At 37.3% G+C, this 23,950-nt stretch overlaps 1 protein-coding gene across 1 annotated transcript in view; it reads left to right on the top strand.

Moving 5' to 3' along the window:
- The first annotated feature begins 4,858 nt into the window (after positions 1-4,858).
- KANSL1L (KAT8 regulatory NSL complex subunit 1-like) overlaps positions 4,859-23,950 on the top strand; it is a 112,357-nt gene continuing 93,265 nt past the window's right edge. Inside the window, exon 1 of the mRNA XM_006872742.1 lies at positions 4,859-5,946. Within this exon, the coding sequence (XP_006872804.1) occupies positions 4,859-5,946 (1,088 nt within the window). The remainder of the gene's footprint in view (positions 5,947-23,950) is intronic.

The raw sequence follows: 23,950 nt of genomic DNA, 5'->3' as shown, positions 1-23,950 counted from the left end.
TACAATTTATTGGCATTAATTATATTTATAATACTGTGCACCTACCACCATTATTCATTTCCAAGTTTTTCCATCATTTTAATGGGCTTTGTGGGATAATATGCTGGATTGCAAAGTCGGTTTAAACCACAAGGTTGGTGGTTCAGGCTCATCAGCCGCTCCTCAGAAACCCTATACGGGATCGCTATGAGTTGGAACTGGCTTGACAGCACTGAACAGTTGTCTCTTCTTCCTCTCACCTGTTCCTGGTTAACCTTAAGTCTACATATAAGTCTACATGTTAGATATTTCATGTAAGTGGAATCATACTTGTTTTGTTTTTTGTGACTGACTTATTCCAGTTAACATGATTTTGTCAAGGTTCGTCCACACTGCAATATATATATATCAGTGTTTCATGTCTCTCTTTTGCTAACTAATACTGTATGTATGTACCACATTTTGCTTTTCCATTCTTTCCATTGATGGACATTGAGGTGGTTTCCACTCTTTAGCCTTTGTGGCTAGTGCTGCAGTGAACATTTGGTGTGTGTTAGATCTGTCATGTCATGTTGCTGCTTTCAGATCTCTGGGGTATAGACCTAGGAATGGAATTGCTGCTCATAGGATAGTTCTGGGGCCCTGCGGGTGCAGTGGTTAAGTGCTTGGCTGCTAACCAAAAGGTCAGCGATTCTAACCTACCAGCCACTCTTTGGGAGAAAGGTGTGCCAGTCTGCTTCTGCAAAGATTAGTTTTCTTAGGTGCCATCCAGTCTGTTCCGACTCGTAGCAACCCTATGCACAACAGAATGAAATACTGCCTGGTCCTGTGCCATCCTCACAACTGTTCTTATGTTTGGTTGAAAGCAAAGAATACCAGAAAGATGTTTACTTATGCTTTATTGACTATGCAAAGGATTACGACTGTGTGGCTCATGACAAACTAAAAAAGACTACAGCCTAGGAAACCCTATGGGGCACTTCCATTGTGTCCTGTAGGGTCTCTGTGTGTTGCAGCCGACTTGATGCCACACAACAATGTGGTAGTTCTGTGTTTAAATTTCTGAAGAACTGCCAGACTGTTCCTCAGCAGCTGTACTGTTCTATAATCTCACCAGCAGTGAATACGGGTTCCTATTTCTTCAAGTCTTCACCAACACCTGTTGTTTTCTGTGTTTTGAATCATGACATTCTTGGTGGGTGAGAAGTGATATCTCATTGGGGTTTTAATTTGTATTTTCCTAATGATTAAAGGAAGTCTTGGTGTGGCTCGGATAAGCACTGGACTGCGAAGTCAGTTTGAACTGCAGGACTAGTGGTTCAAACTCACCAGCTGCTTCTCAGAAAGGCAGTACAGGGTTGCTATGAGTTGGAACCGGCTCGGTGTCACTTAACGACAACAACAATGATTAAAGAGGGGGAAGTAGTGAATTCGTAGTGGAATTCTCATCTTTCATGCAAAAGCCAAGGTTTGATGTCTGACCAATGCATCTCAAGTGCTGCCACCACGTATCTGTTAGTGGAGGATTACATGCTGTGATGCTGAACAGGTTTTACTGGAATTTCCAGACTAAGATTAGAAAGAAAGGCCTGGTGATCTCCTTAGGAAAAGTCATCCAGTGAAGACCTGATGTATCACAATGGTGTGATCCTATTGTATATGGAGACTCCATGAGTTGGAGACCCAATGAAAGATAACAACTAATGGTGTTGAACATCTTTTCATGTGCTTATTGGCCATTTGGAGTCCTGGTGTGGTGCTGTGGGTTAATGTGCCAGATTGCAAAGCCATTTGAATCGCAAGGTTGGCGTTTCAAGCTTACCAGCTGCTCCTAGGAAACCCTATACAGGGTTGCTATGGGTCGAAACCAACTTGACAGCACTTCACAACAACAACAACAGTTGGCCATTTATATCTATTTAAGTCCTTTTTTTACTGTATTTTTATTAAGCTTGTAAGAATTTAAATATTCTGGACATTAAACCGTTGTCAGATATATGGTGCCATCCCCCAAAATTTCCCCCAGTTTTTAGTTACTTTTTCACTTTGTTGAAAAACACCTTTGATCTTAGTGTTTTATCTAAGAATCTATTGCTGACCACTAGATCCCAAAGCATATTACTCCTGTGTTTTCTTTTAAGAGTTTTATGGTTTTACATCTTACATTTAGGACTTTGATTCATTTTGAGTTAGTTTTTGTATCGAATGTGAGAAATTGGTCCAGCCAGGTTCATTCTTTTGTTTGTGGAAATCCAGTTGTCCCAGAACCATTTATTAAAGATATCTATATATATATTTTTTACCCACGGGCTGAATTTAGCACGTTTGATGGATGTTTTCCTGATCCATTCTTTTTAACTTTATATGCATATACACATATACATATATATGGTTGTCTGTTTGTAGTACATTTAATGATATTTTTTTTAAAGTTTTTGAGGTATGGAAGAAAGGCTTGGTGATCTGCTTTCATAAGATGAGAGTGAAGAGAACCTTATGAAATGTAGTTCTACTCTGAAGCACATGCAGACGCCATGAATCAGAACTGACTTGTCAGCAGTGGGGTTTGGTTTTGGGGGTTTTGATTCATGTTTATATATATTGATGCAGTTCATTCTTTTTTAACTGCTATATGTTATCCCTCATATTTTATCCATTCTTGTTAATATGCATCTAGGTTGTTTGTTTTGAAAGAATGTTTTGTTGTGAAAAACATTATACCTTTGTGTATCTGTGATAAACACATTTTCAACATTTTCAAATTACTAAACCAATTTATAGTCCTAATAGATGTTAGAAAGGAGCTCTGGTGGTGTAATGGGTTGTGCAAGGTTAGCAGCTTGAGTCTACCAGCCTGTCCGAGAAAGAAAGAGGAGGCTTTCTGCTCCCATGAAGATCTGCAGCCAGAAAATCTATTCGGGGTCACTATGAGTCAGAACTTACTTAACAGCACATAACCATCGAGAGATATTAGAAATCTTATTTACCCATATCCTCATAAATAATTGCTATTTTTCTATTAAAACACTTATTGGTCAGTTTGATGGTTGAAAAACTGGCATATTGTCTGTTAATGTACATTTCCCTCATTATAGTGAGATGAAGCATATGTCTAATGACCATTTGGATTTCATTTTCTGTGAGGTACCTGACAGTAGCCTTTGCCCATTCATCAAAGTTGTGTATGTGGTCTAGATCAGAAGCCTTACTCTCTACCGTACATATTGCAGATCTTATTTCCTAGTCTTATCACCTGCTTTTTACCCTGTTATATGGTATATTTTAAGGAGCTCTGGTAGCATAGCAGCTACGAATCGGGCTGTTAACCTCAGGGTTATCAGATCGAAACTACTAACTATTCCTCAGGAGAAAGATGAGGCTTTCTGCTCCGGTAAAGATTTACAGCCTTGGAAGCCCTGTACAGGGTCGCTATGAGTCGGAACCGACTCCACGGCACATAACAACAACAACAACATGGTATATTTTATTATATACACTTGTTTTTTTTGCCTTTTTTCCTCCTTAATAATTCTTGCTAATATTTGCAAGAAGCAACTTTTGTTTTTTGTTTTTAAAGAGGAATGCAGAGCGTAGAGTTTCAGCTACCACCAGAGTACATGCCATATGGGTGTTGTTAAGTGCCTTTGAGTTGGTGCAACTCATAATAAACTTGTATGGGGTTTCTGAAGCTTTAAATTTTTGCTGGAGCAGAAAGCCTCATGTTTCTTCTGAATATGGGAGTATGGGCATGTAACTGACTATCACCCATTGTGTGTAGGAGTACTGAAACAAAACTTATGAAGTGCTGTATCACAGCTTCAAAGTATTGTCGTTGTTAAGTGCCTTCAAGTCAGTTCCAATTCAACAACCCTGGATCAGGTTTCTGAGGAGCAGCTGGTGGGTTTCTACTTCCACCTTTTGGTTCATATCAACCTTGCTGGGCACTGCTTATCCTACAGAGCCACACCAGGATTCTTAAAATCAAGAACTTAAAATCACCAATGATATAAAATACACATTTTTCATTAATTGTTTGAGCATGGTAATTTTTAATAGCGTTGATTTGACTTTTGTGTATGCAAAGAAAAATAACATGTTTTTATAGGTTTGTTTTTTAAATGTACAATGAAATTTGCCAAGTTATGGAATGAATCCTTAGTAGCGATCTGGCATAGTCTCCACTGTGTTTCAGGCAGGAGTAACACCTTCTATAAATATAACTGATGACTACCCATTTGTGAAAAGGGGAAAAAAATGCTGCAAAAGTCATTTCAGGAAAAATTTATGCACATTACAGATTAAGCAAATTTTCATTGTCATTTTTAGCAACTGATAAATTATTCAAATACGTTCTGGTTTGTAGCTCTGTCATGTAAGTCTTTTACACATACTATTTAGCATATTTTAATTATTATTTATTTTATTTCATAAACATAAGTAATTCTTTCAGCTTAAAGTATAGGATTGAGTCATATTTTCATGTGTTTTCCCAGACTTCAGGTTGGAAAACTTTGATATTTTGACTCTCACTAGATATTATTAAAGTGGAATCTTGAGATTTTATTACATGTACAGATGTTTGTTGAACTTTTTATTTTGCTAGGTAGTATGCAACTTCAATAGGAGTTGTACATTTATATTTGGTCCTTAGAGTGAGGAATGGTTTGTTTAATCCTTATTGTTGAATCCCTTGTGAGCAAGGAAAGAGGGGAGATATTATTTTGAAGTGGAAAGTTAGAGTTTAGTTCCATTGACATTTTAATCAGAAACATCAAAAATGTTGTCCTTGGAATAACTATAAGCATAAACATTTTCTAGATATTTGATGATTTATTTTTACCTTGTTTTAGGTTTCCAGTGATTATCTGCAGGAATCGCCATGACCCCAGCGCTGAAGGAGGCAGCAACAAAGGGTATCGACTTTTCATTTTTGCCAACTACCATGGATTCTGACAAGATGCTATGTATGGAAAGTCCAAGAACTGTAGATGACAAGCTAAAGGGAGATACTTTCTCTCAGATGCTGGGATTTCCAAATCCTGAACCTACTCATAATACTAATTTTGTGAATTTAAAACATTTTGGCTCTCCTCAGTCTTCAAAACATTATCAGACAGTTCTTTTAATGAGTTCTAATTCTACATTAAATAAATACAAGGAGAAGTATAAACAAAAGAAGTTAGGGGAAGCCAGTTGTAATAAGCTGAAAAAATTACTGTGTAACGGTGGCAACATTCAGCTCAGTAAAATTTGTCATTCTCATTCGGAGGAGTTCAACGTAAAGGAACCTGTATCAGACACTACAAACCATTGCATGACAGATGTACAAATTATTTTGGATTCAAACATAACCAAAGACACTAATGCAGATAAAGTACAACTGCACAACTGTAAATGGCACCAAAATAATGCACATTTGGATAAAGTCACTGATTCTGAGATTAAAAAGGGTTTATTACGCTGTCCTCAAAAGAAAATTGGGCCTGGCCACTCAAATGTGCCTATTAGTTCTTCAGCTGTTGAAAAAGAGGAGGAAGTGAATGCTCGTTTACTTCATTGTGTAAGCAAACAGAAAATTTTACTTAGCCAGGCTAGAAGAACTCAGAAACATTTGCAGATGCTTCTGGCAAAGCATGTTGTTAAGCACTATGGTCAGCAAATGAAATTTTCTGTTAAGCATCAGCTCCCCAAAATGAAGATCTTTCAGGAACCTACCACAGTTTTGGATAACAATTTACCAATTTGCACTGAAATTAAGCCAGAAGTAAGCATATTGACTGCAGAAAATAAATTGTGGGATGATACAAAAAATGGCTTTGCACAGTGTTCAGCTGCAGAAATCCAAAGATTTGCACTGTCTGCTACAGGGCTGTTGGCTCATGTTGAAGAGGGCCTGGATTCTGATGCAACTGATAGCAGCTCTGATGACGATTTGGATGAATGTACCCTTAGAAAAAATATGGCAGTGTAAGTGTGAAATTATTATTAGACCATTTACTGTTCTGAATATAGCAGCAATTTTGTCTTGGCTCCAAGACATGTTAAAATGAAATAGGTTTCCAAAAATCTTAATTGTATAATCTTTAACTTATAAAACTTTGAATTTAAAATGTTTTAATTGTTAAAATGTTTTAATTGTTAAACTATCATGTGTTAGTATATACAAACTATTCACTAATAAGTTACTCAACTGCTTTCTTTCCCTAGGAAAAACCCTTCCAGGAATAATACAAACTAATTAAGCTATGAGTAAGCATATTTTTTCTGTTCTGGAATAGACTAGAAAATGAACTAGACCCCAATCTTTGCTTAAGTGATCTATCTAGTCAGTATGAATAACTAAAACTCAAGAAAGGTAAAGCCTGTGCACAGAGTGCTCTCAATTGTAAAGTACATTGTACATTGACCTACTACTTTGTTTTAAATTGTTTATAGATTTGCTGTAATCACAACTTTCAGCTCTAGCTTTACCAATTTTGTGAATTTTTGCTAGATTAATATAATGAAACAAAACTATAATGTCAGCTATCAGGTGCTTTCTGAATGTTTATTTATTATATGCTAGATGCTAGAGATTCAGTTGTGGGGAAAATAGTCACTGTCCTTTTTGGAATTTACTTGAGAGACAAGTACTTAGATATTAAGAAGGAGAGAGAAAGACAATATTTTAATTATCACAGCACATTAACACTCTGGAACCTCGCTGTCCAGTAGAAATTTCTGAGATGATACCAATGGTGTGTATTTGTGCTGTTCAGCAGCCGCTAGTCTCGTGTGATTGTTGAGCACTTGAAATGTGGCTGCTGTAACTGGAGAGCTGTAGTCTTCAGTTTAATTTTAACTTAAAGCCTCAGAACAGAATTCTTAATCTGGCTTCTTGGGAATTAGTCAATGTCCTCACATTAATGGGAAATTCTGTGTGTGTGTATGTGACATTTTGTGGGGAGGAAGTCCATCACCTTCATCAACTTCTCAAAAAGAATGAGAATCAATAAAATTAGAAGCTGGGTATTTTCATTTTAACTTCCAAATAGAAAATCAGCATATTACTTTTTTTGATATATTAATTTTTGTGTAAAGGAAAGTGAGCATTGCAATCGTCTGGCATTCTTATATCACTGTAATTCAAATTTGTTGGAAAGTGGGAGTTTATAGTTATTGATTGGAGTCCTAGTGTGGTGCTGTAGGATAAGTGCTAGACAGCTAACCATAAGGTTGGTGGTTCAAACCCCCCAGCTGCTCCTTGGAAATCCAATACATGGTCGATATGAGTCAGAACCGACTTGACAGCAGTTAACGACAACAGCATAATTACTGAATAAACATTATTTTTCTAGTTGGGGTTGTTAGTTACTTTACAGATGATATTTCATGTAATCTTTTCACAATCCAGAGAGAGGTTTCAGTTAAGAGAAAACCAGCTCAGCATTCAGCATGATTAAGTAATTTGTTCATGGTTAAAAACAACAAAATGTTTGGAGCTCAGATTCTTGTCCATATATGTGTGACTCTGAAGCCATGTTCTTTCCATTGTGCCAAGCTACTTCTTCAATACGGAGCTCTGGTAGTATAGTGGTTACGAATCAGGCTGCTAAGCTCAAGGTCAGCAGTTTGAAACTACTAGCGGTTCCGTGGGAGAAAGATGAGGCTTTCTGCTCCCGTAAAGATTTACAGCCTGCACAGTCAGAACATACTACATGGCCCATAACCACCACCACCACCACTTCTTCAGTATTGTCACTAATGTCATGTTGTTGTGGTTGTTTTAAGTGTCACCAAGTCAGTTCCAAATCATGGAGACCCTGACTATGGTTTCCAAGGAGCAGCTGTGAGGTTAATTTGAACTACTGACCTTACAGTTAGCAGTCCAGTGCGTATCCTACAGGGGGCTATACAAGGATTCCTGTTTAATGTCTACGTAATATCCACAAGAATTATTAGGCATGTGTTTTGAAAGGAATCTTAAAGTTTATAAATTTTTATCCTTTAAACACTTTTGAAATCATTTATTTAAATTAAATTAAATTTAATAAGTTCAGTAAATTTAGTATTGACTGTTTTTGTTGGACAGGTTTGTGTTTTTTGAACTAGAAACAGAAATTAAATCCTGTATTCCTATACTATTTTCACCTTCAGTAATATGATCTTCAGTAGTAGTCTCTTTCATTGATCTCCTATAGTATGTAGTTTACCATAGAATTTTTCATTGACTCATATTTTGTTGCATATGGTTTGCTAACATATCTACTAGTCTTAATAACCCAACTCTACTGTGGGTCCCTCAAGGGGTAAGTACAAAAATAATATTTTAAATTTAAATTACCCCTTAAAAAATAAGAAATCTCTGTATACTAAGCATATAACTGCTGATTGGTCAAAACATTTTGTGTAAGTATTTGCATTTAGTCCTTGAGTTTACACTGATTTCAAACATGTGCATAAAACATATGTAATGGAAAGTCACAATATTGAAAAGCAAAATTTGTTTTGTTTTGTTTTGTTACAAAGCATCAAGAAATATGCATCCCATTTATTTTCTTGTCAGCATGCTGTTATTTACTGAGGAAAATTGAAGAAGAATAACCTGGGAAAAAAAACTGGTTTAGATTTGGGAAGTTTATTTTTCATTCTATTTTTCTTTTTCCCTATAATCCACCAGAGGAGTGTCAGGGACTCTCAGAATATGTTTTAGGAAAATAATGAATCTAAGATGTTTAGTATCTGTTTTTAAGCTATATTGCTAACCTTTTTTTTATATGTTGCATAATTGACCTTTTAATATTATAATGTCTTTGGTATTAATTTCCATATTACTATATTTCTGAAGGTCAAGTCAAGCTGACCGATATAAATCAATAATACTGAATTTATGTTATGACTCTTTGACTTTAATTCACTGAATTATTTGATAACTTCTTTGCTAATTATAAAGCTATTAAATATTTCTTGGTTTCATATGTCTCCCCAAACATTGGCTATTAAATTTTGTTTGTTCTGAATATTTTTACTAACACTAATATAGTTCTTGTGGGAAAGATTGTTCCTCAACATTTTGTTAATTTGGAAGTTGATTCAATTTTGAGAACAAATAGCCAGCTTTAGTTATGTGTATCTCTTGATGTAAGTATAAAAATGGCTTTTACTTTTTTAAAATTGGAATTTGTTAAATTTATTGTTTAATTTTAAAAATATCCTGTTAATAGCTTTTTTGTTAAGTTTTTGAAAACTCATTTGTCAAATGTAGATAAATATTTTTAATGCATATAGTTCAGAATTAAACTTTAGAACAGGTAAAATGGTGAGGTTTTATGTAAGTATTACCTTAATAAAATTGTCATCCTCTCTACCAGTCTGATGGATAAGACTTGTAAATGTGTATCAGAAGGCCCACAGAAACAAATCCTAAAGGTGTGACTTACACTTGGTTTTAAACAACTTGAGTGCAACTTCCACTCTTTCTATCACTATATAATAAATGCCTAGCATTGTCTACATGGTTTGGTAAGTATTTTCCGGATGAAGAAATTAATAGTATTTGCCTATTTGTATATGTTGTTAAGTGCCATCGAGTCGGTTACGACCCATAGCGACCCTGTACAGGGTTTCCGAGGGTGTAAATCTTTACGGGAGTAGAAAGCCTCATCTTTCTCCCGTGGAGCGTCTGGTATTTTCGAACCACTGACCTTAAGGTTCGCAGCCCGATTCGTAACCACTACGCTGTAGTTAAGAAAATTAAAGAATTGGGGTTGACAATACATGAAATTTCTCTATATGTATTCTTTTTTTCCATTCTGTAGTTGCTTTATCTTTACTTAATACTTGACCTCTCTTTCTTTTGTCTCTATTACAAAGTTGACCATAGATATATCTTGGACATCTTAGAACCAGTATGTTTGTATGTTCAATGAATGAATGGTTTATGTGGGGGGGAGGGGAAGGGACAAAAGGAATTATTTTATAGTGTTTAGCATTTGTAGATCTAAAAATAAATAATTGTAATGTAGTATAATAGTATTTAAAATCTTAGATTATGTTATGCCTTTGTATTTATCTTTGAGTTTATACCTTAGTTGGCTGAATGGCAGTTGGTTAACTGGTATATACTGGTTGTTGTTAAGTGCTGTTGAGTCAAGTCAGACTCATAGTGACCCTGTGTAGGGTTTCCAAGGAGCAGCTGGTGGGTTTGAACTGCCGATCTTGTGGTTTAATTGACCTTGTGGTCCAGCGCTTTATCCTGCCACTCCACACCAGGTAGGAAAAGAAAACTTTCCACTTTGATCTGGAAATGTATTGGTGAAAGAATTTGGAAATTTAATTGTTATGGGAATTTGGAAAGCCTTCATACTAGCCTTCATTACCATTACCATTGTTATTTTAAAGAAATTCTTGACTTGCCCCTCTTCTTTTCACTTAAAATTACAGGTAATAGATTAATTCATACTTAGTGACATTACTGATATATTTTTTAAGTAACTTTTGGTTGTGAGGCTAGTGTACATTAGAAATGAAAATGAAATTAAAAATATGATTTTCCTTTAGAAATGATAATACATTTTATGCTTTTGTGGGTTTGAAATACAGTCTGTATACTGTAATGTGAATGGAATTACCCCCTCCTCCAGTGTTTTTATCCTTTGGTGAAGGAGGTACTTGTGTTACTATTCTGGCTTGCCTCTTACAAATTCTGTGACCCTATTGCTATGGGTTAATATGCTGGACTGCAAGGCCAGAGGCTGCAGCTCACCAGCTGCTCCTTGGAAACTGTATGTACACAGGGTTGCTATGAGTTGGAACCAACTCGACCGCACTTAGCAGCAGCAGCAACACCAAGCAAGGTTAAGGTCCTGGTGAGATGCTGTAGGATAAGCATTGGACTGCAAAGGCTGCTTGAACCAACCACAAAGTTGGCTGTTCAAACTCACCAGCCATTCTTTGGAAACTGTATACCAGGTCGCTGTGAGTCAGAACAACTCTATGGCACTTAACAACAAAGCAAGGTTACTTTTAACCTTCCTGAATTGGAGCCTGCCTCTTTGATCTACCTGAAAGAGTTCTGAACATAATTAAATAAAATATTAAGTATAAAGTTCCTATACATATTAAGGGACTTATAAACACAGTGCCACTGAGTTGATTCTGACTCACAGTGAGCCTGTAGTACAGGGTTACTACTGCCCTGCAAAATATTTGAAATTGTAAAACCTTGTGGAAGCAGAGAGCTTCATCTTTCTCCCCCGGAGTGGCTGGTGGGTTCAAACTGCACGCAACGCACAACCTCCTATGCCACCTGGGCTCATAAGGCAGTCAATAAAAGCTGCCTGATTAAACTATTTACTGTTAGGGACAGCTGGAGCTTAAGATTGCTGGGGAAACTAAGGGGCTAGGTATACAACACATACCTCAGAGTAAAACTATTTGAGAGGTGAGGGAACTGAGGTATTTATACAGGCGCTCCTGTTATTGTTTGAAAAGTGCTCCTGGGAGTTTTAATGACCTGGCATTTGAAGTTTGCTAATTGTGTGGCAAAGCGGCCTTCAGTAATAAAACGGAAGTCCTTAATCACAGTGGTGGAGGTGATGGCAGTTGAAATTAGGCCTGTGTATACTGACCTGCTAAGTGTGAGGGGATGTGGATTGATCACTGACAATGCCTGCTACAAACACAGTAGCTCGCATCTAGTGCTTACAGCATATCTTTTCTCCTGGAGGATGATATTCAGTTATTTTCTTCTAGGGATGCATGCAGGGAAATCAACAGAAGTTCACACAGGCATGTTCTGATCCTCCAAGACTGTAGAAAGGCTTCATTACCTTATAAGAAACATGCTCCCGGAAACTTGCCACTATTTTCCAAATCACACAGCTATCTCGAATGTTGGGAAAAAAGAAACCCATCATTTCGCCAAATCAGGTTCCATATATTCATATTTTCTTTGAGTATTTACTTAGGTACATCATTAATAAGAGGGCTTGATAAATTATTTTTAACAGAATTAGGCATTCACCAAGAACGAAGGGAGAATTATTGGTGGCTAGTTGTAGCTGTCAGGTGAATTGCTCCAGATTAAAACAAAGGAAATAACGAAGTGGTTTCTTGCAGATCCATAGAAATTTATCATCATCATTTTCTTCTTGCTATCCTATTGTACCAAAGGAAAGGAAAAGAAATCAAAAGCTGTATAGGTGCTCTGGCAACTGGATAGAGTGTGCACTCAGAGCGTAATTCAAAAGATAAGGAGACTAAGAATATTTCATTCATAAATTGAAAACAATAAACCAGCCTATTGCCATCAAGTTCTTTTCAGCTCAAGTGCCCCTGCAGAGTAGAGCTTCTCCTAGGTTATAACTCTTTATAGAAGCAAACTGTTACAACTTTCTGATGCAGAGCAACTAGTGGCTTCAAACTGCAAACCTTCAGTTCGCAGCCAAGTACTTTAACCACTGTGCCAGCAACTCTCCTTATATAATTGTGTAATGCTCAACTGATAATTGTTTTTACAGTCATTATCTTTATCCTCTATACTAATGAAATAGATGGGAGAGGTTTGATTTTGTTTGTTTTATTTTACTCATAAGGAAAACAAAGAAATTAAATGAAAAATATTCCTAGAATAATTTGCAATGATCCTTAAGTGAAGATCCTTTTCCATTTTGTAGGAGGAAAAAGGAAAGTAAAAGAAGGGTAGAAATTCAAGAGTGTAATTGTGAAATGGATGAACACTTACAAAATGGTAAAGATTTATTTTATATTTTGGCATTTAAACATCTTTAGAAAAATACACTTCAATGCAAATGAACTCATTGGTTTCAAAGAAAACTCTTTTCAAGTACTATCGTGACCTTGAAAGGGCAGTTCCTTCATAGGATTTGCTTAATGCTAAGAAGTCAGTGAATGGCAGTCCTGCTACGTTAGCTTGTACCTTCCAGTTACAGGAGCTCAGGCTATGCTTACTATACCTGATTTAGCTGAAAGAAAGCAGAAACAGTGTTTTATTTTAAACTTTCTAGTGACCCTACAGAACAGAGCTAATATGAGTATGCCACACAGTGTACGTCTACAGAGCAGCTGGTGGGGTTGAACTGCTGACCTTTTGGTTAGCAGCTAAGCACTTAGTCACTGTGCCACCAGAACTCTTAGAAAACCCCCAGGTGATTATGAGAGTAAATAAAAAACTATTGCAAAAAAATCATTGAAAACTTATTTAAACAAAAATATCAAAATATGAAGCTGTTGTTTCTCGACATAGCATCCATATCCTCTGTTTAGATTTATACACTTCTGAGGGTGGTGTTTCTCTCTAAACATTCCATGAAGACTTTTGTGCTGTTTTCTTTACACCATGTTAGAATAAAAGTTTTGGCATCCTCAGGGTTTCCAAATCACGTTCCTGTTAAATGTTCTTTGAGTTTTGGAAACAAAAAGAAATCTGAAGGGGCGTGATCAGGGCTGTATGGTGGATGTGGTAAGGTTTCCCAATGATAGTCTCACAGGAAATCTCTTACACCCTCACAGAATTGTTGTTGTCGTTAGGTGCCATCAAGTCAGTTCAGACCCATAGTGACCCTATGTACAACATAATGAAATTGCCTGGTTCTGTGCCATCCTCACAATTGCTGCTACACTTGAGCACATTGCTGCTGCCACTGTAAAAATCCATCTCATTGTGCTTCTGTCTCCCTCTTTTTTGCTGACCCTCTACTTAACCAACCATGATGTCCTTTTCTAGGGACTGGTCTCTCCTGATAATATGTCTGAAGTATGAGAGGTGAAGTCTGGCCTTCTTAGCTTCTAAGGAACATTCTGATTTTACCTCTTCTAACACAGATTTGTTTGTTCTTCTGGCATTCCATGTTACCTTTAATATAAGAATTAGCAGGTGTATAGTTACAATGGAAAAAAAAAAAAAAAATCCCAGACATGTTTGTTTGGAATAAACCAGTACATGTCTGAACTAGAACTTTAGTAGTAGTACTTTTGTGATTTGTCCTTGTATAACTGATTTTCCTTGAGATTTCTGTCTATGATATATCACTTAAAAAATGTCTCAGAGGACATTTAGGTTGATTGGCATAGCATAGTCCATAAAGACAGTGTTTTACATCCTATTTTGATGAATAGTAACCAGGGTCTTAAAAGCCTGTAAGCAACCATCTAAGATGCTGCTATTGACTTCTTCATGTCCGCAGTAAAGAAAAGTGAAAAAATCCAAGACTCGGAAAGAATTAGTCCACAGACCTAATGCATCACACAAATCACAGCCTTCACTAGCCTGAGACCAGAAGCAAAAACCAGATGGTGCCCGACTCTCCCACTACAGGCCACTCTAACCTGGATAGAAGTACAAAAAAAAAAAAAAAGAACAAAACCCAAAATCATAAAAAAGACCAGACTTACTAGTATGATAGAGACTGGTAGAACTCCCAAGATTATGAAACTTAGACACCCTTCAAACCTGAAACGGAACCTACCCTTGGGAATCACCTTTCAGCTAAAGAATTGTTACATGCCATCGAGTGGGTTCTGATTCATAGCCACCCAGTATAGGGTTGGTTTTCAAGGAGTGGCTGGTGGGTTTGAACTGACAAGCTTATGGTTAAGTCCAGTGCTGATCTTACAGTATCACAGCAGGACTCCACCTAAAGAACAGGCCAGCAATCGGTCAGCATCTGCCCAGAAAGAAAGTTGAGAAGGCAGGAAGGGGCAGGAAAGAAAGGTGACTAAGAAACATGGATTCCAGAGAGGAAATTGAGAGTGCTGTTACATTGAAGAGATCGCAACTAATGTCACAAAATGAAATGTTTAACAGTTGTTGAATGGGAAACTATATGCTCTTTAATCTTTCGCCTAAACCACAATAAAATGTTCAATAGAAAAATGAAAAATTCTCAATTTTAAGATAAGTTCTCCTTCTAGAAGAAATAAATGAGGTTGTTAGTGGTTCACTCTTGCCTCACATGCAGATCTGGGTTTGACCCTCAGCCAATATACCTACTGCAGACATAGCCAGCACATATCTGTCAGTGAGTCTTCAGTGGAGCTTTCATACTAATTCAGAAAGCCTGTCGATTTCTTCTGAAGATCCTCCAGTGAAAACCCTATGATCACAGTGATTTCATCTATAACCAATCATGGGGATAATACAGGATGGGGCAGAGTTTCCTTATGTTGTGAATGGTCTTTCCATTAAGAAAAGGGCCAATATGACAAGCAGCTAGGAGTCCTGGTGTGGCGCTGTGGGTTAATGCGCCAGACTGCAAAGCTGTTTGCAAGGTCGGCAGTTCAAGCTCACCAGCTGTTCCTTGGAAACCCTATACAGAGTCACTATGGGTCGGAATTGACTCAAAGGCACTTAACAACAACAACAATGAACTAGAAGAAGCCAAATGGAAATCATGTCCTATAAGGGGAAAACAGAATAGTAAAGTCATTTGAAACTCGTTATCCAAATTGTAATTTTATTTCTCAGAAGAAAATGATTACCGTTGCTTTTCTGATTTTGACATGAAAGCACAACTTGTGAAAATTTATTTGGACTTACATAAAATGTAACGTTGTTATGGATTTAAACATACATATTTTTGTCACATTCTGATATTTCTAAAATGAATTACCTGGTAGCGCTTTATAAACCCACCAGTTGTTCCATAGGGGGAAAATATGGCAGTCTGCTTCTATAAAGATTTCTGCATTGGAAACTAGTGGGTGGGTTCTACTCTGCCCTGTAGGGTTTTGTGAGTTGGAGTTTACTCAATGGCAGTGTTTGCTTTTTTTTTTTTTAAATATATGTCCATGGATAAGTCAAAAATTATTTGCACTCTGGCTGTAGAATTTATTTCAATCAACTTTTAGAAATGACAAATACATCATTTTTTTTTTACATTATTTCCTTGCTTTTCAATAAACTTTGTTTATCTGTCAAAAAGCTTTCATATTCCCTTATTTTAAAAATGTTTTAAGCTGAGCTGTGAGCCATGAGTGCACTGGCATCTTCACTTCTTCATCAGAGGTGAATCTTCCTTGAAGGGCTGCTTTCAGGGGACCAAGCAGGTAAAAATGTAATGGAACAAAATCAGGATTATAATGAGCATACTTTAACACCTCAAAACGAAGTGTCAACAGTGTGGGCAGAGGTGTGTGGACATGCATTGTCATACAAGATCACAACACCCTTAGATTGCGGGCCTCTGCATTTAATCTGAAGTTTAAGTTTCAGCTCTTCCATGAGCATCTCACTGTAAAGAGTTCTGTTGATTTTTCCTGATAGTGTTCCCGTACTGGCCCTTGAGAATCCCAGAAAACTATAAGCATCAGTTTTCTAGCTGATGGTTGACTTTTGAACCTTTGCTTGGTCTTTGATTGAGGATATTTCCAGTCCATACTCTGCAGATTATTCTCAGGCTCGTAGTGATGAATCCATGTCTCAAGACCATTAATACTTTTTAAAAGAAATGTACCTTCCTTCAAGTGTTGGTCCAAAATTTGTTTACGGATGTTCAAATGCTTTTGTTTATGCTCGTCTGCAAGTTGTTTTGGTACCCATATCGTACAAACTTTTCAAAACCCAAGTCTGTCATGGATTATTTCATAGGCAGAACCAAGGCTGATTGCAAATGATTTGCCACATAATCCACTGTCACTCATCTGTTTGACAGAATCATTTCATGTGCACACTCAAATGTTGTCATCATTGTGGATGTGGATGGGTGTTTTAATATAACTGGAGTGTGGATATTTTGTGACTCTTCCTTGTAATTAATATGGTATTATTTTTATACCCCAGGAAATGCAGTTATTACATTGATGAAATACCTTAAAATTGGTGGAATCTTTCTATTGAGAAATGTGCAATAATTCACATTTGTACATATAATCATGGGACCATCATCATATACAGCTCTAACTTAAAATTGTTGAAAATAGTCATTTAACACTTAAACAGAAAACAAAAATGATGCATGTAGTTCTGTTACAACTTTTTCTTTTCTTTCATAAATTCAAATTAGTGCTTGCAGTGAGATGCAGGAGAATGTTGTCAATATAATGCAAAACTTGATTTGTTTTTTTCCAAACCATTTCTGAAACACTAATGTTTAAGTGGACATGGGCAAGCTTTTTCACAACTGAAGAGAAAGAGCCTTAAAAGTGTAAGAGATCTTAAAAAAAAAAAAAACACACTGAAAGTTCTGTAGAAGTGCCCTTCTGTATTTCAAGAAGTTGCTAGCTTATTGATTTCAAGAATTGCTATACATTCCACTATGTTGAAATATCTGAGGAAATATCTGAAAGTTCAGTTGAAGCAGCCCTGGAAACATTTCCCCTGTATTTTAAAAGAAAAATGATGAAGATGGCTATTTTTAGATGCTATTTTAAATTTTTATTAAACAAACTGTTTCTATTAAAGTGAATGTCTTCAAAGAGCAAGAATCTTAAGATACGAAGCTTTAAATGTTAAACTGGCTTTTTAAGTATAAATACCAGTGGAAACTTAATTGTACTACTATTTTTATTAGTACTGTTATTGTTTTGGTGTGGCTCAGACTTAAAAGTTGCATAGATTTTTACTAGTCTGGCATTACCTATTTTTACTGTTTGTTCAGGTTGGAGGAATAAAACAAGGATGCACACTTTTGTGACTGAGATACATTATGCTACAAGTTAGAAAAATTAGATAATAAGAAATAAAAGGTATCCAACTTGGAAAGAAAGAAGTAAAACTATCCCTATTTGCAGATGACATGATTCTATATGTTAAGTGCCATCAAGTAGGTTCCGACTCATAGTGACTCTGTATGGGGTTTTTGAGGAGCCGCTGGTAAATTTGAACCACTAACCTTATGGTTTGCACTGCAGTGCTTATACTCTTCTATATGAATTCTAAAGACTCTATAAGAAAATTGATAGAGCTAAAAATCAAATTCAGTAAAATTTGAATATAACATAAACACACAAAAGTCAGTTGTATTTCTACCAGTAATGAGCAATCTGAAAAAGAAATTAAATCAGTTGGTAGAATACTTGGATACTGAAAACTACAAAACATTGCAAAAAGAAATTAAAGACCAAAATAAATGGAGAGATATCCCATGTTCATGGATTGGAAGACAATATTGTTAGGATGGCAATACTCTCCAAAGCAATGTACAGATTTGATGCAATCCCTATCAGGCATCTAGCAGCCTTTTTTGCAAAAATGGTAAAGCTGATCCTAAAATTCAAATACAAATTCCAAGGGACCCCAAATAAAAAACACAATCTTAAAAAAGAAGTTGGACGACTCATAGATCTCAGTTTCAAAACTTACTGCAAAGCTACAGTATCAAAACAGTGTGGCACTGGAGTAAAGACAGGCATATACACCAATGAAATAGAATTAGTCTAGAAACTAACTCACGCATGTATGACCAACTGATTTTGACAAGCATGGTAAAGTTCATTCAATGGACAAAGAATAGTTTCTTCAACAAATTGTGCTAGGACAACTGGATTTCCACATGCAAAAGAATGAAGTTGGACCCCTACTTCACACTTCTTCCATACACAAAAGTTAACCCAAAATGGATCAATGACCTGAATAAAAGAGCAAAACCCATAAAACTCTTAGAAGAAAACATAAGAGTAAATTTTCATGACATTAGATCTAGCAGTGAATTTTTAGACTCAACACCAGAAAGGCACAAGCAACGAAGAAAAAAATAGAGCTTCTTCAAATGGAAAAGCTTTTTACATCAAATGACACTGTCACAGAAGTGATATGACCAGCAACAATGGTAGAAAATATTTGAAAATCATATATAATCACTCCTCATTCATGGAACCTGTATTTGCAAATTTGCCTTGCCTACTTGATAAACGTATCTGTAGTCCCAAATTTAGTACTAAAAAGGCTTTCTTGGTCATGAATGTGTTATAGGAACAAATACAGATTAGAAGGAAGAAACTAAAAATGTTGAATTCTCCCTGTTGAAAAAAAGAACTCAGATTTCCCCACTGCCTTTTCTTAGAGCTTTTGCCATCAAAACCATTAATTGCAAGTTCATTTTCTGCCTCTTTGAAATGTGTGTAAACATTTTTAAAGGCTTCTTGTTAAAATTTTACCACCCAGGAACATTTCCTAAGATAATGGCAGTCATCTTTTTTAAATGTATTCAATTAAGAAAGATGGTGCTCCTATTTCTCACATTCCTGGGAGCATTGAATAAGGCTGGCACTTAGCTCCTAATTACCAACCTACCTCCATTTATAAGGATAATGATACATTTATTTTTTCTTGGCTTTGAATAAAGGTAACTAGCAAACACACATGCTTATTCCAATTACCATTGTATTTAGGATGACGTATGGGAGCCTGGTAGCATAGTAGGTTATGTGTTGGGCTTCTAACTACAAGGACACCAGTATGAAATTACCAGTTGCTCCAAGGGAGAAAGATGAGGTTTTCTATTCCTGTAAAGATTTACAGCTTTGGAAACCCTATACAGGGTCAGTCACTACAAGTCAGAACCAACTTGCCAGCACATCATCACCATCACCATGAGTGACAAATGATACTGACACGTTCTCTAATTGAGAACTGTTGTTTTTAAGTGTCATTGAGTTGGTTCTGACTCCTAGTGACCCTGTAGAGGGTTTCCAAGGAGCAGCAGGTGGGTTTGAACCATCGACCTAGTGGTTAACAGTCTAATGCTTATCCTATGGCCCATATTTATTTTGAGAACATTTATGAAATTGGTTGCATCTGCTTGGCTATGTAAAATTCCTTTCTGTCTTTGCACTTTCTTGAATGGATTGCCTATGAGATATATTCTGTTTTAATGATTTTTCAATAATTAAATAGTTTTCTTCTACTTTTGTGGAGAGTGTCTGATTGGCAGGAGATTTTGTTCTTATAATTATACCTACCCAACAGTCAACAGTGGGGGAAAAAATGAGTTTCCCAGTACTCATTTTACACTACTATCAAACAAGGTGAAGCTTTATCTTGTTTCTTCTCTCATACGTAAACAATCATCCTTTTTGTGTTTTATTCAGTACCATTTATTTTTACTTTTATGCGAAACCCAATCTTAAAATGGCCTCCAAATGCAGTATGCTGTCAGGTGTTCCTAAGTGCAAGGTGGCTGTGATGTGCTTTATGGAGAAAAATAAATGTTTGTTAGATGTAAACTTTGTTCAGGCATTACTTACAGTGCTGTTGATCATGAGTTCACTTTTTTTTTAATGTTTTATTGTGAATTGTGTGATAGTCTACATGGGAGAACATTAGCTTTATATTCATTCCATCATCTATCATTTCATTGGAATAGTTACCATCTCGTCCATGCATCCTCACCCAACCAAAGGGTGTACTCTGTAAGCCTGCAGCACCCCCTCTCCCACCACAGTCCTCAGGCCCTTTCCATCTCCTGATCCTGAGTCCCCAGCCACACCATCTCTTGACATGTCTTCTCTGCCTCCATCTCAGGCCTCACCGCTTCTCTGGGTAGGATCCCGCTCTCCGCTCTTCTCCATCCATGGTCCCAGGGTCTTCCATTCCTAGACTGAAAAGTTAATCGCTCCCCTCCTTGCTACAAAATGTCCACCTTTAGATTTCCAACCCTCACAATCAGTCCTGATAACAATTATTCACTATTGCATCACAAGATTTGTATCGTTTCATCAGCCCTTCCTGGACAGGCTGGATACTATTCACTGGAGACTCTACCTTCCTCCACACCCTTTGGATCTAGGTTCCCTCTTGAAAGCGTGTAAGCCAGTCACTTCTTACTTCTGTATCCCTCCCTCCATTTTGGGTAGCCAATGTCCAAGTTGCCCATCCCTGTCTACCCTTTGTGTGGAGGGGGTGGGAATAGTTCTTGCAGCAGGGATTTGTATCCTCTTTTGAGCTACTGCATTCATAAGTGTAGGTCATGTAGTTAACAAAAATATAACCAGAGACTCACAGAAACCTGGGCCTGTATTTTTCCTAGAGTAATGTTAGGCATTCACTATATAATTGTTCACAGAGGCATTGTAGACTATAAACACTGTTGATAACAAAAATAGGCATATTTGATAAGACTTGAAATAGCCAAATACGTAAAGAATTTCTATATTGCAAAATCAAAAAGTCAAACAACCTAATTTTAAAAATGGAAAAAGTACTTGATTAGACTAGGAAAGATTATACAAATAGCCTATATGCACATGAAAAGATGAATTCAACATCACTAGTCATTATTACTAAGTTCTGTCAAGTGAGTTTGGCTCATACCGGCCCTGTATAGGGTTTCCAGGGAGCAGCTGATGGATTTGAACCATCCCTTATTTTACAGCCCCACACCAGGGCTCCATCACTAGTCACTATTGTTAAGTGCCATTGAGTTGGTTCCGACTCACAGTAACCCTGTGTAGGGTTTCCAAGGAGCAGCTGGTGGTTTTGAAACACTGATCATATGGTTAGCAATCCAGTGCTTCTACAGTGTCACATCAACACTTTTCATTAGTCGTTACCCATAGCGACCCTGTATAGGGTTTCCAAGGAGCTACTGGTGAGCTTGAACCACCGATGTTGTAGTTCACAGGGCTTTGCAGTTTGGTGCATTAACCCACAGTGCCACACATTAGTCATTAGGGAAATGTAAATCAAAACCACAGTGACATACCTAATTCACACCTATCAGGATGGCTATTATTACTATTTTTAATAACAAGTGCTGGTGAGAAGGTGGAGAAATTGGAACTCTTGTGCATTGATGGTGGAAATGTAAAATGGTGTTGTTGTTGTTAAGTACCATCAAGTCAGTTCTGACACATAGTGAACCTGTACAGGTTTCTGAAGAACAACTGGTGAGTTTGAACCACCAACCTTGTGGTTCAAACCAACCTTACAGTCTAGTGCATTATCCTGTAGTACCACACAAGGCCAGGTGTAGACACTGAAAAATAGTTCCTCACAGAGTTAGGCAGAAGTACCAAATACCCAGCAATTCCATTTAAGATAATTGGAAGCAGGAACTCAAGCAGATACTTTTACACCCAATGTTCAAACAGCTTTATTCACAATAGCCCAAAAGTGGAAACAGCTGGTATTCATCAGTGACTGAGTAGCAAACTCTGGTGTGTACATATAAAACAGTCATCTCAGCCCTAAAAAGAAATGAAGTTTTATTTTATGCTACAACATGGATGAACCTGGAAATCACCGTGCTAAATGAAATAAATCTGATACAAAAGAACAAATACTGTATGATTCTATTTATATGAACAGTTTGTTGTTAGGTGCCTACCAGTTGGCTCTGACTCGTAGTGACCCTATGTACAACAGAATGAAACACTGCCGTGTCCAGGACCATCTTCAATTGTTTCTATGTTTGAGTCCATTGGGGTAGCCACTTATGTCAATCCATGTAGTTGAGGATCTGCCTCTTTTTCACTCATCATCTACCAGGCCTGATCCCTCCTGGTACTATGACCACAGTATGTGAGAGGATGGCTTAGCAGCCTCACGTCTAAGAAGTATTGTGGCTGTATTTCTTCTAAGACACATGGAGAGCTCTCAGGAATGCCAGGCACACATGTTGAAAGACCAGAACCTTCCCCCAGAGCAGACAGAGATTTTCTGTAGAGTTAGCACCCTGAATTGTTACTGCTGGCCTTCTAAATTGTGTGAGAGTGTTATTTGATATTGCCATTCACTTGTAGTATTTCTGTTATAGCAGTACTAGATACCTAAGGCAGAACTTGGTCTAATTTGAAATATTAATTAAAATTATGAAATATTTAGAATAGGTAAATTCATAGAGATATAAAGTATATCACAAGATACAAGGGGCTGAGGGGGATGGAAAGTGGGGAGTTATTGCTTAATGGGTTGTGACGGTTAAAGTTATGTGCCAATTGGACTAGACTATGAATCTCAGTTATGATGCAGTTATGTAAGGATGTAGTCATCTCCCACGATGAGAACTCATGTAATGTATCTGCTATGAGCAGCCAATTAGTTAAAAGAGCGTTTTCTTGCTGCATCCAATATGTATGGACATCTAGCAAAGTACGCTCGCATTTTCTTCCATCTGGATCCTGCATTTGACTCATCATCTCACCTCAGACCTTTGGACTTGTGCCAGTGGCCTGCCGTTTTCTCTTTCAGTCTTGGGATCCATGAACTTATGCAGCCTGTGAGCCATTAGCCTACTGTCTTACCTGTCTTACTTTGTTTCATGACTTGATTGCAGTCCTCACAATGTAACAGCACTGTTCTTTCTTTCTCCATGTTTCCCATTTTCATCTGCCCTTCTTTCATATCCCTTCCTGACTTGACTCATAGTGACCCTGTAAAGGACTTCCAAGGAGCGACTGGTGTGTTTGAACTGCCAACCTTGTGGTTAGCAGTCCAGTGTTTATCCTATAGCACCACACTAGGGTTCTTTGTGAGCTTTTCCCCTGAGCAGATGCTGCCCTTTTGATTTCAGATGGCTGATTGTTTGCTAAAGAGTGTGCCTCCCTGGTGATTAGCTTGTCTATTGTTTGTCAGAAATCTAAGATCAGAGGGGTGGCTTAAAGGGTTAAAGGGAGACTAATGGGCCAAAATGGAGACCTGGTGTGGCGCTGTGGGCTAATGTGTCCAACAGCAAAATCATCTGAACTGCAAGGTCTGTGGTTCAATCTCACCAGCTGTTCCTTGGAAACCCTATATAGGGTTGCTTTGGGTGGGAATCGACTCAACAGCACTTAACAACACCAACAAGGGCCATAATGGAGTTCTGGTGTGGCGCTATGGGTTAATGTGCTGACTGCAAAGTCATTTGAACTGCAAGATCGGTAGTTCAAGCTCACCGTCTACTCCTTGGAAACCCTATACAGGGTCGCTATGGGTTGGAACCAACTCCATGGCACTTAACAACAACAAGGGCCATAGTGGAGACCTGGTGTGGCGCTACAGGTTAATGATCTGGACTACAGTCACTTGAACTGCAAGATCGGCAGTTCAAGC

This window comes from Chrysochloris asiatica, unplaced genomic scaffold (genome assembly GCF_000296735.1).
Source record: "Chrysochloris asiatica unplaced genomic scaffold, ChrAsi1.0 scaffold00212, whole genome shotgun sequence".
Taxonomy (NCBI): Eukaryota; Metazoa; Chordata; class Mammalia; order Afrosoricida; family Chrysochloridae; genus Chrysochloris; species Chrysochloris asiatica.
Note: the sequence above shows the minus strand (reverse complement) of the source record. Positions and strands in the feature narration are given on the sequence as shown.